General features: G+C 44.2%; 1 protein-coding gene across 4 annotated transcripts in view; it reads right to left on the bottom strand.

The window, feature by feature from the left end:
* Window positions 1-15,385, bottom strand: part of LOC140739753 (rho GTPase-activating protein 45-like) — a 181,928-nt gene that overhangs the window by 26,880 nt on the left and 139,663 nt on the right. For all 4 annotated transcript variants that reach the window (XM_073068234.1, XM_073068231.1, XM_073068232.1 and 1 more), the window contains exons 12-14: window positions 10,513-10,650; window positions 6,890-7,080; window positions 1,907-2,070 (exon numbers count right to left, since the gene is read on the bottom strand). In XM_073068234.1, coding sequence (XP_072924335.1) covers window positions 1,907-2,070; window positions 6,890-7,080; window positions 10,513-10,650 — 493 coding nt within the window. The remainder of the gene's footprint in view (window positions 1-1,906; window positions 2,071-6,889; window positions 7,081-10,512; window positions 10,651-15,385) is intronic.

Below are 15,385 nucleotides of genomic sequence, written 5' to 3'. Positions count from 1 at the left end.
TATAATTGACTCCAGCATCTTTCCCACCACTGACGTCAGGCTAACCAGTCTATAATTCCTTGTTTTCTCTCTCCCTCCTTTCTTGAAAAGTGGGACAACATTAGTCACCCTCCAATCAGCAGGAACTGTTCCTGAATCTATAGAACATTGGAAAATGATTACCAATGCGTCCATGATTTCTAGAGCCACCTCTTTAAGTACCCTGGGATGCAGACCTTCAGGTCCCGGGGACTTATCAGCCTTCAGACTCAACAGTCTATCCAACACCGTTTCTTGCCTAATATAAATTTCCTTCAGTTCATCCTTTACCCTAGCTCCTTTGGCCACTATTACATCTGGGAGATTGTTTGTGTCTTCCCTAGTGAAGACAGATCCAAAGTACCTGCTCAACTCATCTGCCATTTCCTTGTTCCCCATAATAAATTCACCTGTTTCTGTCTTCAATGGCCCAATTTTGGTCTTAACTATTTTTTTGCTATTCACTTATCTAAAGAAGCTTTTACTATCCTCCTTTATATTCTTGGCTAGTTTACCTTCGTACCTCATTTTTTCTTGGCGTATTGCCTGTTTTGTTATCTTCTGTTGCTCTTTAAAAGCTTCCCAGTCCTCCGGTTTCCCGCTCATCTTTGCTATGTTATACTTCTCTTTTATTTTTATAATGCCCTTTACTTCCCTCGTCAGTCACGGCCGCCCCTTACTCCCCTTGGGATCTTTCTTCCTCTTTGGAATGAACTGATCCTGCACCTTCTGCATTATTCCTAGAAATACCTGCCATTGTTGTTCCACTGTCTTCCCTGCTAGGGTATTGTTCCATTGAACTTTGGCCAGCTCCTCCCTCATAGCTCCATAGTTCCCTTTGTTCAACTGTAATACTGAGCTCCATTGTTCCCTTTGTTCAACTGTAATACTAAATGCCTTCGAATCATTTTCAAGTGACTGTTTAGAAGCATAACTGGAATGATGTTTAGTTTTCGATAGCTGGCTCAGGCAAGTAGGACCACCAAGTATTTCTTTCCCAACAGTTTGTGGGCCGGACATCTTCTTATCTTCCTCCCCGATGTGATTGGACCTTACTCCAAACTCAGAAAAGCTCCTTCTGCCCAAGTGTGCATGAACTGTACAGAGAGAAAGTTACTCACCACAAACTGCAAGCAAATCTGAGGATTCTTCCTTTGTTACGGAGTTCGATGGGAATTGCTTTCAGGAAGAGGAATACGATGGAGATGTAAATTTAATGGTGGGAAACTCTATTTCTGCTGACTTAGCTGCTTACAAAGATGATCTACCTTTGCAAGCAGCTAGGTCACCTTTTGAATGTAGAAAGGACCAGATAGAGTGGATTTTGAGAGGATGTTTCCTATGGTGGGGGAGTCTAGGACCAGAGAGAACAACCTCACATTAGCAGGACGTTCATTTAGAAAGAAGATGAGGAATTTCTTCAGCCAGAGGATGGTGAATCTGTGGAATTCATTGCCACAGGCGGCTGCGGTGGCCGTTTTTGGAACATGGGAGAAGAGTGGATCACCTGGAGAAAACCCACGCGTTCCACAGAGAGGATATACAGAGGCTCCTTATCAAACAGCACCGTATCAAACTCCAAAGTCTGGAACGTCCCGAGCTGTAATAGCAACACGCTAACCGATACGTTACCAATGTTGTGTGTGGAGTTTCATTGATTTCTTTGTATTTACTGCAGTAGCCCACAAGAAAATGAATCCAAGGGTGGTATATGGTAACATATATGTACTCTGATAATAAATTTACTTTGAACTTGGAACTTCTTGAAAATTACAGCCATTCTGTTTAAACAAATATTGTCTCTTCCCCGTTCTAGACGACCAGCTCATACTGAGTTTCATCAATAACGCAGTGCCAGCAGAATTTACACCTGGTTATTACGACTCACCTCTTCTCTCAGGGTGGCCTCCGCTCCGCACTTCCTTCTGGGTCAGGGTACCCTCTGGGCTGCCTGGCTCATCTGCAGACGTCTGGCTCGGAGCCTCATTTGAAGCGTTCGGAGGAAAGTCTTGAGCATTGAAGCTACCCTTACGGGCCCTCACATGGGGGGACCTGCAAAGTGAGGATAACTGTGTCACCAGATACATCGCTGCACCAGCATTTCAAAAAGAGTAAAACTTGATATTATTCACAGCAATTATTTGGTCGTTGTAACTCTCAAAATATTTGTAACTCCAGGAGAGTGGCGAATTTTGAAGACAGTTTTACACGGCAGTAGATCCCTGTGGAAAAGGATCATGGCGCCGGGGGAGTGGAGGGAAAAACTGAAGATGTCAGACCAGGAACAAGAAACGGGAATGTCAGAAGAACTCAGCCAGTCAAAGATGTGTCTGATTCAGTGTTGATTGGCTTCTCCTTCCACAGATGATGCTCAACTGGCCGAGTTCCTCCAGCAGTTGTTATTGCTACAGTATCCGGGTAACGCGCCAGACTGTGGTGAAAATGAAGCCGGGTTGCTGGCACTGTAACAGTGTTATGCTAACTTCTGCGCTGCCATGCCACTACCAAGTGCTCAGAATAAAATAAGAACAATAAACCTCCTGGGGTCAGCGAATGTCTCTGGTGCTCCTCTGTGCTGGTGAGGACTGACATAAAGTGGGGGCTCAGCTCCATCCGCCTAAAGTGGAAATTACCTGGTGGCCAAGCACTTTAACTCCCAATTCCCGTTCCAACAGATCGGTCCATGACCTCCACTTTTGCCACAACGAGGTCGCTGCAGGAGCAACAGCCCACGTTCCTTCTGGTTAGCCTCATAGCTGATGGCATGAATATCGACTTTTCCTTCCAGTAATTTTGTTTTTCTCTTCCTCTCTCCTTTCCTGTTCTTCCATTTTCCACTCAGGCCTCTCACCTCTTCTCCTCACCTGCCTATCACCTCCCCCGGTGCCCCTCCCCTTTCCTTTCTCCTCTCCTATCAGATTCCTTCCTCTCCAGCCCTTTACTTCTCCCGCCCACCTGGGTACACCTATCACCTTCCAGCCTGTCCCCCTTCCCATCACCCAGCCTTTTTATTCTGGCATCTTCTCCATTCCTTTCCAGTCCTGACAAAGGGTCTTGGCCTGAAACATTGCCTGTTTATTCATTCCCATAGATGCTGCCTGACCTGCTGAGTTCCTCCAGCATTCTGTGTCTGTTGCAAAGAGAAAAAAAATGCCTGAAATGTGAAGAAAATTCATCAGGAATTTAAACGATTAAAAGGAAAAGTTGGGCATTTTTAATGCTGACGGGCTGGTTACGATCTAGCAGGCCTTCCTCTATAAACCACCTAGCACCGATGAGTCAGAGAGAACTTCAGTGCCTTTATCTCACGGAAACAATAGGTTTGGTGGATGCATTTGAGAAGGTTGCAAGTTGATGGGTGGTGGTTAGGAAGGTGTATCAAATGTTGGTCTTTATTAGATGTGGAATTGAGTTAAGAGCCATTGACGTAATGTTGCAGCTCTATAAAACCCTGGTTAGACCACCGTGGAGGATTTTGGCCAACTGGGTCAGGTAAGTAACTTTGCGAGACTCTAGAATTGTGTGTCTGTATTGCTTAATGCCTGGATCAGCAGAAAGTTGTGGTGCTGCCCTCTGCCCTACTGCTGTAGATATAAAGATTCGTGATGTTGCCCTCTGCCCTACAGTTGTAGACCACGAGGCTACGTGATTTAGGTATTGTTCCATCGAGCTTGCTTAGAACAATACCAAATATGGAACTGTTAAACAAACCATAAAGAGAGTGCATGTACTGACCGTAAGTGGAGTTGTTGCTCTCTGTGTCACGTAAATAAAGAGTCTCCTAACGAATACCTGGGTCTGAGTCTTGTGTGGAAAAGGAAACTGCCTAACAACCACACTTGGAGTACTGTGTCCAGTTCTTTTTACGTAGTATGTCAATGATTTGGATGATGGAACTGATGGCTTTGTTGCAGAGTTTGCAGTCAATATGAAGATAGGTGCAGGGGCAGGTAGTTTTAACGAAATGGGGGGGGGGGGGGTTACAGAAGGACTTAGATTAGGAGAATTGGCAAAGAAATGGCAGGTAGAATACAGTGTCGGGAAGTGTATGGTCATGCACTTTGGTAGAAGAAATTAAAGGGTCGACTATTTTCTACGTGGAGAGAAACTACAAAAAATCTGAGGTGCAAAGGGACTTGGGAGTTCTTGTGTAGGATTCCCTGAAGGTTAATTTGCAGGTTGAGTCTGTGAGGAAGACAAATGCAATGAGAACATTTGTTTAAAGAGGACTGGAATAATGTTGTACTGTTGAGACTTTATAAAGTACTTGTGAGGCCTCACTTGGAGTATTGTGAGCAGTTTTGGGCCCCTTATCTTAGAAAGGATATGCCAAAGCTGGACAGGGTTCGAAGGAGATTCACAAAATGATTTCAGGATTGAATGGCTTGTCATTTGAAGTGTGTCTGATGGCCCTGGGCCTGTATTGACTGGAATTTAGGAGAGTGAAGGGTGATCTAATTGAAACCTATCGAATGGTGAAAGGTCTTGATGGACTGGATGTGGAGAGGATGTTGCCTGTGGTGGGAGTATCTGAGACTCGAGGGCACAGCCTCAGAATAGAGGGATGTCCTTTTAGAATGGATATCTTTACCCAGAGAGTGGTGAATCTGTGGAATTCTTTGCCACGGGCAGCTGTGGAGGCCAAGTGTTTATGTATATTTAAGGCAGAGGTTGATAGATTCTTAATTGGGCAGGGCATGATGAGATACAGGGGAAAGGAAGGAGATTGGGGCTCAATAGGAGCAGACTCGATGGGCCAAATGGCCAAAATTCTGCTCCTATATCTTACGGTTTTATGGTCTTACGGAAACTCTTGGATGATAGGAAAATGGGTTTGCTATGTGGGAAGGAAGGGTTAAAAGGTCAGCACAACCTCATGGGCACAAGGCCCACTGTGCTGTAGTGTTCTGTGTTCAGACTTGATGTATGACTAGAAGATGGGTTGCTGAATCTGAAGGTCTTTCCCATTCCAAAGCTACCTTGGGTTCTAAACTCACACAGTAGCAGAAGGTGATACTCACTGTCCATTTCACTTCAAGTTGCTGTTACTCTCCCTTGAAACAAAACACTCTGAAGAGAGAAGCACCTCTCCAAGGCTCAGGGTGTCATTGAATGAAGAATCATAAAACAGAGACGGTTCTGACTTAACTGGTACCTGTGATTAATAAACTTCAAAGGTACATTTAATATCAGAGAAATGTATACAATATTCATCCTGAAATGCTTTTTCTTCACTCAGCCCACTGTTAAACAAGGCTTCTGTTTAACAGTTACTGAGCTTTTCCTGAATTTACCAATTCTGAAAAAGCGCTATCTCCCAGTGGTCACCCATTTTAATTCTACTTCCCATTCTCATTCTGACATATCAGCCCATGGTCTCCCCTACTGCCGCGATGAGGCCACACTCAGGTTGGAAGAGCAATACCTTATATTCCATCTGGGTAGCCTCTAACATGATGGCATGAGCACTGATTCTTCAAGCTTCCGGTAATGCCCCCCTCCCCCATCTCCTTCACCATTCCCCATCCCCTATTGCCTCTCTCACCTCATCTCCTCACCTGCCCATCACCTCCCTCTGGTGCTCCTCCCTCTTCCCTTTCTTCCATGTCTTCTGTCCTCTCCTATCAGACTCCCCCTTCTCCAGCCTTGTATCTCTTTCACCAATCAACTTCCCAGCTCTTTACTTCACCCCCCCTCACTCTGTTTCACCTATCACCTACCACGTTGTATTTCTCCCTCTCCTCCCTCTGCCTTCTTACTCTGACTGTTCATCTTTTTTCTCCAGTCCTGACGAAGGGTCTCGGCCAGAAACGTCTACTGTTTACTCTTTTCCATAGATGTTGCCGGGCCTGCTGAGTTCCTCCAGGCATTTTGTGTGTATTGTGCAATTTTATAGTACTGTAGTAGCATTGAGAGTGTTCTAATTTGTTCTGTCTTTCATTTAAATACATAATTTGTTACTAAGTTGAATGGTAGTTAGTCTATGTTATACCTTTATAACAGTTTCCATGAAACCAGCTAACTGGGGCTACTGCTGAATTGGGCCAAAATGTACTAACCTTGGTGTGTCCCAATTAACTGGAACCCACTGTATTTAAGAAACTCTCAGATAGGCACATGGATGATAGAAAACGGAGGGCAGTGTGGAAGGGAAGGGTTCGATTGAAGGTCAGAAGGCTGGCACAGCATTGTGGGCTGAAGGGCCTGTACCATGCTGTGGAGTTCCATGTTCGAGGTAAAAGTGCTCTCAAGTATATTTGATAGACCAGAATATCTGTTAGTCTGGCAGCAAAGACCCAGACTTTCCAAATTAGCAAGAGTTTTGTTGTAGATATGACCAGCACTGACCACATCTGAGAATGAGTGAAAGGAGCAAATCGGAGAAGAGGGTAGAATGAGGTTGAAAGAGATAATAAATCAGCCATGATCAAATGGAGGAGCAGAGATGACGGGCCGAATGGCCTAATTCTATGGCCTTCTACTCTTATGGCTTTTCCTATGTCCCTCTCACGCAAGTGGCTCCGACCGGCAGAGTCAAAAGAAATGCACTGCGAGGTCCTTGGAGCAGCTAGCATAGTGGTTAGCACAACACTTTACGGTATAGGCGACCTGGGTTCAATTCCCCCTGCTGCCTGTAAGGAGTTTGTACGTTCTCCCCATGGCCGTATGCATTTCCTCCGAGTGCTCCGGTTTCCTCCCTCAGTCCAAAGACCTACCAGTTGGTAGGCAAATTAGTCACTGCAAATTGTCCTGTGATTAGGCTAGCGTTGAATTGGGGGATTGCTGAGTGGCGTGGCGTGAAGGACTGGTAGGGTCTACTCCGCACTGAATCCCAATGAATGAATGAATAAATAAATAAACAGCTACATACCAGGTCATCTGTGATGAATAGGACTCAAAATCATAATGTGTTTCTGTTTCAGCCTCCATCTGGAGGTCCTTGACGTAGGACGCGTACTGCTGGCCGGGGTCGTAGAGCTTGCTGCTCTCGCACAGGGTCTGAAAGTGCACGGGAAGAGGGGCCGTCTGCATGTGCATCATCTGGTAGTAGGAGATGGTGGCCTGGAAATTCCAACAGAGAGGTCAGTGTAAAGTGAGCAGGATTTGGATTTCGTCTTGAAGCACTGGAAAATAGTATGAACAGATAATGACAATCCCATTTTTACCACGGAGGTAGGATCTGAAAATCCCGGGGGAAATGCAGTCATTCGGGGTTTCAAAAGGGGACTGATTAGACACTTGAAGAAATATACACTGCAAGGCGATCAAAGCCAAAATCAAAGCAAATTTATTATCAAAGTTATCAGATTTTGGCAAATGGCACCAGTGACCAATGCGATGATTGGCGAAGTCCTGCAGATACTCCACGAAACTACTTAATTATACCTCTACTACTAATCTGTGTGTGATTGGAGCTTGTCAATTACATTTCAATCAGGTACTTCTGGGCCGACTGAGCGATCGAGGGAATTCGGCAGGGCTGAGAGCGAGATTGGGAGTGGAATGTGCGGCCTAATGCCAGACCCACAATCGGCTCCAAATCTCTACCAACCTGTCGACTGGAGCGTCAAGCAACATTGAAATCACCGAGGACGAGAGCAGAAGGCGAGCGGGTGTCCAGCGCCACCTACCTATGTTTGACCAGTCTCCCTCTCGCTCTCTGCAGAGGAAAGTTCAGGGGTCTTGAGTCTTGGACCAGGTTCGATCAGCGCTGTTTGTGGATTGTAGTCGTTTTTAGGACTCTGCAGATCATGTTATGTAGTATGTATTCTCAATTTCTGGTTACTCTTTTAATTGCTATTTTGCACAATTTTAATCAGGGCAGACTGGTTCTACGAGCTGCATTCAATGAATGATACAGTGTCAAACGGAACTGAACTAAACTGCATACTTCAAGACTATTTCAGTGACTCTGTGGTTGGATGTTTTATATTCTGAAACTTCCACTCAATTTTTGCTCTTTTTCTGTGTGTTGGGTGTTTGATGTTTTCTATGAACGGGTTCATGGTGATTCTTTGTTTTGTGGCTGCGAGAAAACGAATTTCAGGGATGTATACTGCATGCAAACTTTGAATAATACCTTGAAATTCATCTCCTGTCCTGGGGGGCGGGGTCAGGGTGAATCTTGCTAAGAAAAATTTAAGCCAAATACAAAGTTACACACTCAACACAGTGTCAATGGCAATGACTTAAAATGGCAGACGGTGTTCTCTTTCCTCGGTTCGTAAGTAGGAGTTGTCTATAAGTCGGATGTTCGTAACTCAGGGACTACCTGTATTGCACTGTAGCACTGCCGCAAAACAGCAAATTTCACAACATATGTCATTGCCAATAAACCTGATTTGGATCCTGATTTTTGCAGGCCCTTACAGGAAAATGAAGAAATACAATAGAATTAACAAACTATATAGGAAAAGACTGACAATCAATTAATGTGCAAAAGAAGACAATTTGTGCAAATTAATACATAATTAGGTGGCGGGGTGGAGATACATCTCTACCAAAGGAGGTGTAAGGCGCTCCTTCCCTCCACTAGCCAGCGGGTCACTCTTGGGCAAGGTGTAGAACCTGCTTAGCCCCCGATCAGGGTCACATGAAACCAAGGGAGCAGGTGATGGATGGTCGTATGAGCAGCTGGTGCATATCACAACCACTGACACTGTGCAGACAATCTCTGAAGAGGATTGATAATGGCTGGGGTCACCCATCTTGTAAAGACACTGCCCAGAAGAAGGCAACAGCAAACCACTTCTGTAGAAAAAATTGCCAAGAACAATCATGGTCGTGGAAAGACCATGATCACCTACGTCGTACGACACGGCATGTAATGATGTTGTGGCAATAAGTAACACGGAGAACATGAGCAGAAAAGACCTTGAAAGTGCGTCTGTAGGTTGTGGAATCAGTTCAGTGTTGTGCTGAGTGAGGTTATCCTCACTGGTTCAGGAGCCTGATGGTTGTGAGGGAGCTTGGTCTGGATGGAGGGAGTATTGGATGCTGTTCCCGTGTGGCAGCGCTCCTTGTAAAGGTGCTCAGTGGTGAGGAGGGCCTCGTCTGTGACGGACTGGGTTGTATCCACCACTTTGGCTGTGATACGGAATGGGGATGGAGAAGGAGTAAAGGAACAGGATTGTTAGGATTGCCTGCTGGAGCTGGCATAGATACAGTATAAGCTGAAAGAACTCCTCCTTTATTTAAAAATTTCAGTAGGGATCCTTACCATCACTGCAGTGTTCCAAGTCTTTAATGTTTTCATTTATAAACATAAATCCTATCTGGTTTTGATGCTTTTCACACCCTGCTCTACTGACCCCCTACTGTGTGGTCAATTCCCATTCGCCAGTGATAATTCTGACAACGGTATCACACGCGTCCCCTGTCTGTTTACATTTGACTTCACTCATTCTGGAGAAACATCACTTAAGTGGCTGGTGACTGTGAGGCCGAGGTACACAAAGTGGCAGCGAGCCGATTAGACAAGGGCAGGGCAGCAGAAGCAGATGGAGTGGGAAGTGCCGGTGTTGTGCTGTCACATAGGCAGGTGTACACTTTAACCTCCAGGGTGAACTCTGACCAGCGTTCTCCCTTCCTGTGACTGCCTGATGTCTCTGATCTACAGTCTACTTAAAAAGTAGTGGGTACGGCCCAGTCCATCACAGGAAATGTGCTCCCCATCACTGAGCATATTTACAAGAAGAGCTGCCACAAGAAATCCATCATCCACCCACAGCCACATCCATCATCTGGGACTCCCAGGCCATGCTCTCATCTCACTACTACATCGGGAAGAAGGTGCAGAGGCTATAGGCCCCACACCACCAGGTTCAAGAACAGTTATTACCCTATAACTATCAAAAACAGAACCAGAGAGGATAACTTCACTCACCTCAACTCTTGAGTGGATTCTACAACCTATAGATTCATTTTCAAGAACTCTACAACTCATGTTCTCAGTGTAATCTTTTTCCAACTATTTGCCTGAATGGTCTTCTTTTGCATATTGGTTGTTTCTTTATCTATCTATTTGTTTATTGAGAAACAGGCCCTTCCAGCCCTTTGATCTATGTCACCCAGCAACCCCCCGATTTAACCCCAGCCTAATCACGGGACAATTTACAATGACCAATAACCTACCAATCGGTATGTCTTTGGACTGTGGGAGGAAACCGCCTCCCAGAGTCCCTGGAGGAAACCCACGCGGTCACAGGAAGAACATACAAACTCCATACAGATAGTGTTGGGAGTCGCTGGTTCTGTAAAGTGCTGTGCTAGCCACTATGCCACTACGCTGTGCTTGCAATAATTTTTGCATAAATTCTATTGCATTTCTTTATTTTCCTGTAAATACCTGCAAGAAAATGAATCTCAAGGTAGTATATGTGGGTCGGTACGTATTTTGATGTTAAATTTAATTTTAATTTGATTGATATTTCCTCCTTCCAACGAAGCGGAAACACTGATACTAAGTCTGCAGAGGGATGACGGGACACGCACCGACTTCAGCGTCTGGTCACTCTGTCGAATGACTTCCTGGATCTGCCGCAGTACGTTCACTTTCACATCTTCCAGCTCTTGTTTCTGCGTCTTGGCGTCCGCAATGCACGTCCTGTAAGTTGCTTCCGCTTCATCGGCCTGTGGGGAGCAAATGCCCGCAGTTAGACAAAGAACAGCAGGAGCTAAATGTAAAGGTGGCTGGCTGCAGTCTACCATCACTGCAGGACTTGTACGTGTCCGGGACAAAGAAGCAGGCAGGAAAGTCGTGGACTCTACCCACCCTGTAAATTGCCTTTTCCTAAAGTTCCCTACTGGAAAGCACTATAGGGTTAATAATACAAAAAGAAACTCACACCATCCTAAAAGTTTCTTCACCTGGGCAGTTAATCTGATCAATCATTCTAGTTAGCCCTCCCCGCACCCCCTCTATCTTTCATCCCCATCACTGCACCGTAAACACATTAAAGCATTTTTTATAATGCTGTTTACATTGTAAATATATGCTGCTATTTATGTATTTATGCACATTTTATTCCATATCTGTACTTTAACCTCTAATAAATCTCCATTCTTTGTAATTTTGTATGTTGTTTTCTATTGCACACACACCACGGCAAATTCTTAATACGTTGTAAATGTATATGGCAAATAAAATTCATCCTTGATCCTTGAGGATGGTAAATGCCAGCAAGGATAGACAATAAACAATAGGTGCAGGGGTAGGCCCTTTGGCCCTTCAAGCCAGCACCGCCATTCAATGTGATCATGGCTGATCATCCACAATCAGTACCCCGTTCCTGCCTTCTCCCCATATCCCTTGACTCTGTTATCTTTAAGAGCTCTATCTAACTCGACTGTACTTCCTTAGAAGGTTGGCGTCATTTAATGTCTGTAGTGAGATGCTGAAGATGTTCTATAGGTCAGTTGTGGAGAGCACCCTCTTCTTTGTGGTGGCGTGTTGGGGAGGAAGCATTAAGAAGAGGGACGCCTCACGTCTTAATAAGCTAGTAAGGAAGGCGGGCTCTGTCGTGGGAAAAGTACTGGAGAGTTTAACATCGGTAGCTGAGCGAAGGGCGCTGAGTAGGCTACGGTCAATTATGGATAACTCTGAACATCCTCTACATAGCACCATCCAGAAACAGAGAAGCAGTTTCAGCGACAGGTTACTATCGATGCAATGCTCCTCAGACAGGATGAAGAGGTCAATACTCCCCAATGCCATTAGGCTTTACAATTCTACCGCCAGGACTTAAGAACTTTTTAAAAGCTATTATTAATGCTTTTTGAGATAGTGATTTAGATGCATATCATATTTTTTACTGAGTTAAGTATTGTATGTAATTAGTTTTGCTACAACAAGTGTATGGGACATTGGAAAAAAGTTGAATTTCCCCATGGGGATGAATAAAGTATCTATCTATCTATCTATCTAACTCTTTCTTGAAAGCATCCAGATAATTGGCCTCCACTGCCAATAGGTTTCACATTCAGATTTATTTATCAAATATACATCGAGAGATACAGTGAAGAGCATCATTTCTGTTAGCCACCAACACAACCCAAGGATGTGCTGGGAGTGACACCACACATTCCCACGTTAACACAGCATGTCCACCAGGTTCAGCAGAACAACACAAGCAACAAAAACAATGGAACAACTTTAAAGCAAGTCCCATACATAGATAGATAGAGAGATATAGGGAGGGCGAGGGGGAGAGATGGTATGGCCTCTACAGAGCCCTATTCTTAACATCATCAAGGATCAAGGCTGTCTGAGACTACCTGGAGAGACAGAAGCAATCAAGACAGCTAAAGTTTGCAGAAGAACTGTGACAAGTTCTCCCAGATACTTGGAACAACCTACCAGCTGGTTTTCTTATAAAATTGCACAACGGTGTACCTAAGAACATTGATGCAGTTTTAAAGGCAAAGGGTGGTCACACCAGATATTGATCTGATTTAGTTGTTTTCCGTTAACTGCTCTTTATTATAAGTTTTTTTGATATTTATAAATTTTTCATTTCATTGTTTTTGAAAGCATCTTCGCTTCACGGAGTTTTTTGCATGTGCTGAAGACTTCTGCGCGGTACTATATTTCATTTTGTAATTAACAGCTTTTTTACATATTGCAATGTTACGCTGCCACAAAGCAACAAATGTCATGGCAGATGGCAGTGATGTTAAACCTGATTCTGATTCAAACTCACTTCTCGGGATGAGTGACCCCGGACTCTTGGCTCCTGGTAACATTGTCACCAGTCCTCTGTTAAATCATATGAATGTGAGACGGCCACTGTACATAATAACTATTGTTACAGGACTTGGTATCAAAGTAGTACTACAGCATTAATTAGGCCATAAGAAATAGGAGCAGAATGAGGCCATTTGGCCCATTGAGTCTGCTATGCCATTCCATTATGACTGATTTATTATCCCTCTCAACCCCATTTTCCTGCCTTTCCCTCATAACCTTTGATGCCCTGACTAGTCAAGAACCTACCAACCTCCACTTTAATAAAGAGTCATAAAAAAAGTACAGCACTGAAGCAGGACCTTTGGCCCATCTAGTCCATGCCGAACCATTTAATCTGCCCACTCCCATCGACCTGCACCGGGATATAGCCCTCCGTACCCCTATCATCCATGTACCTAGCCAAACTTCTCTTATGCGTTGAAATCGAGCTCGCATGCACCACCTGTGCTGGCAGCACATGCCACAATCTCATGACCCGCTAAGTGAAGAAATTTCCCCTTATGTTCCCCTTAAACTTTCACCTTGCACCCTTAACCCATGACCTCTAGTTGTAGTCACACCTGAACTCAAGAGGAAGCAGCTTGCTTGCATTTACCCTAGCTGCATACCCCTCATAATTTTGTACACATCTATCAAATCTCCTCCTCTCAGACTTCTACGTACTAAGCAATGAAGTCCTCACCTATTCAATCTTTTCATATTACTCAGGTCCTCCAGACCTGCCAACATCCCAGTACGTAATCAGAAGCTTGCTCTCTTGCTGCTAGGCAGAACGTGATGGTATTCAGTGAGTCGGAAGTTGTCACTCCATAGACAGAGGTATACAGCCAGTTCCCAATAGTACCCACCCATAACTATAAGACAGATGGACACATGGTATTCATCACAACTGTGTGTTTACAGTCGACTGCTTTCTTTTCAGTGAGGTAACAGTTTTGATCTGGTTTGTGGTCTGAATGATTTCACTGCCTGTGAACTGTCAGTATCCAAAGGACCTGAAGTCTGTCAAATTGCTGTACAGCACTTAACCCTGGCGACCTGCGGTTAAGATATCTCTCTTTGTAATTTGACAAGTAAAACCTTTAATAATGATAAATAACAGTTATGGGGCTGTACATTATGTGTCTCATGTGTTGAGCTTACATTGTGAACAAATTAGACCATAAGATATAGGAACATGATTATGCCATCAACATGTTTTAAATATGCCCAATGACTTGGCCTTCATATCCAACTGTGGCAATGAATTCCACAGATTCAGCATCCTCCTGCTACAGAAATTTCCCCTCATCTCTGTTCTAAAGGAATTCTTATATCTTGAAGCTGCACCCTCTGGTCCTAGACTCTTCCACTATAAAGGAAACATCCTCTCCACATCCAGTCTATCTAGGCCTTTCAATATTTGATAGGTTTCAATAAGATCACCACTCATTCTTCTAAATTCCATCGAATACAAGCCCAGAGCAAACGCTTCTCATATGGCAACCCTCAATGCCAGCACATCCTTTCTTGGGTAAGGGGACCAAAACTGCTCACAATACTCCAAGTGTGGTCTAACCAACACCTTATTAAGCCGCAGCATTATATCCTTGCTTTGATATTCTAGTCCTTTTGAAATGAATGCTAACATTGCAATAGCCTTCCTCACCACCGACTCATCTGCAAACGAGATCTTGCTCCAAATCAAATGGTTGCTACGTTTACCTTCAACATTAACAGCAAGGCCATTGTGCAGAAGGAACTCACAAAGTACTCTGGAATGTTTTAAATATCACTTGGCAGATGCTAAATACACTCAGTAGCCATTTTATTAGGCATCTCATGAACCTAATAAAGCGGCCAGTTAGCGTATGCTTGTGGTCTACCGCTGCGGTAGCCCATCCATTTCAAGATTTGATGTGTTGTGATTTCAGAGATGCTCTTCTGCACACCACTGTTGTAATGCACGGTTATTAGAGTTACTGCTGTCTTCCTGTCTACTTGAACTAGACTGACCATTCTCCTCTGAGCTCTCTCATTTACAAGTCATTTTCTCCCATGGTACTGCTGCTCACTGGATATTTTTTGTTTCTTGCACCATTCTCTGTTAACTCTGGAGGCTGTCGTGCATGAAAATCCCAGGAGATCACCCTGTCTGGCACCAACAATCATTCCATGGTCAAAGTCACTTAGATCACATTTCTTCCCCATACTGATGTTTGGTCTGAACAACAACTGGACCTCTTGACCATGTCTGCATGCTTTTATGCATTGAGTTGCTGCCACCCTGATTGGCTGATTAGGTACTTGCATTAATGACCAGGTGTACAGGTGTACTAATGAAGTGGCCACTGAATGTAACTACCAGTAACCTCTGCAAAGTTTAGAGCTGTTGCAGAGTAGTGTGTGGCAAAAGAGGATCTGAAAGAGCATAGAAAAGATATGTAAGTAGACCCAATGACTATCTTTAAACTTATTGTATAGATGTAGAATTCTAGATTTATAAACCGTTATCGAAGAAGCAAGTGTCCTGTGTTGAGTTTGCACATTCCATGAACCCAGGTTCTCCAGTTTCCTCCCCACAGGCCAAAGACGTGCCAGTTGATAGTGTCAAAGTCTAACGTCAATTGTAGTTGAGTG

The sequence above is a fragment of the Hemitrygon akajei genome, chromosome 16, assembly GCF_048418815.1.
Source record: "Hemitrygon akajei chromosome 16, sHemAka1.3, whole genome shotgun sequence".
NCBI lineage: Eukaryota > Metazoa > Chordata > Chondrichthyes > Myliobatiformes > Dasyatidae > Hemitrygon > Hemitrygon akajei.
Note: the sequence above shows the minus strand (reverse complement) of the source record. Positions and strands in the feature narration are given on the sequence as shown.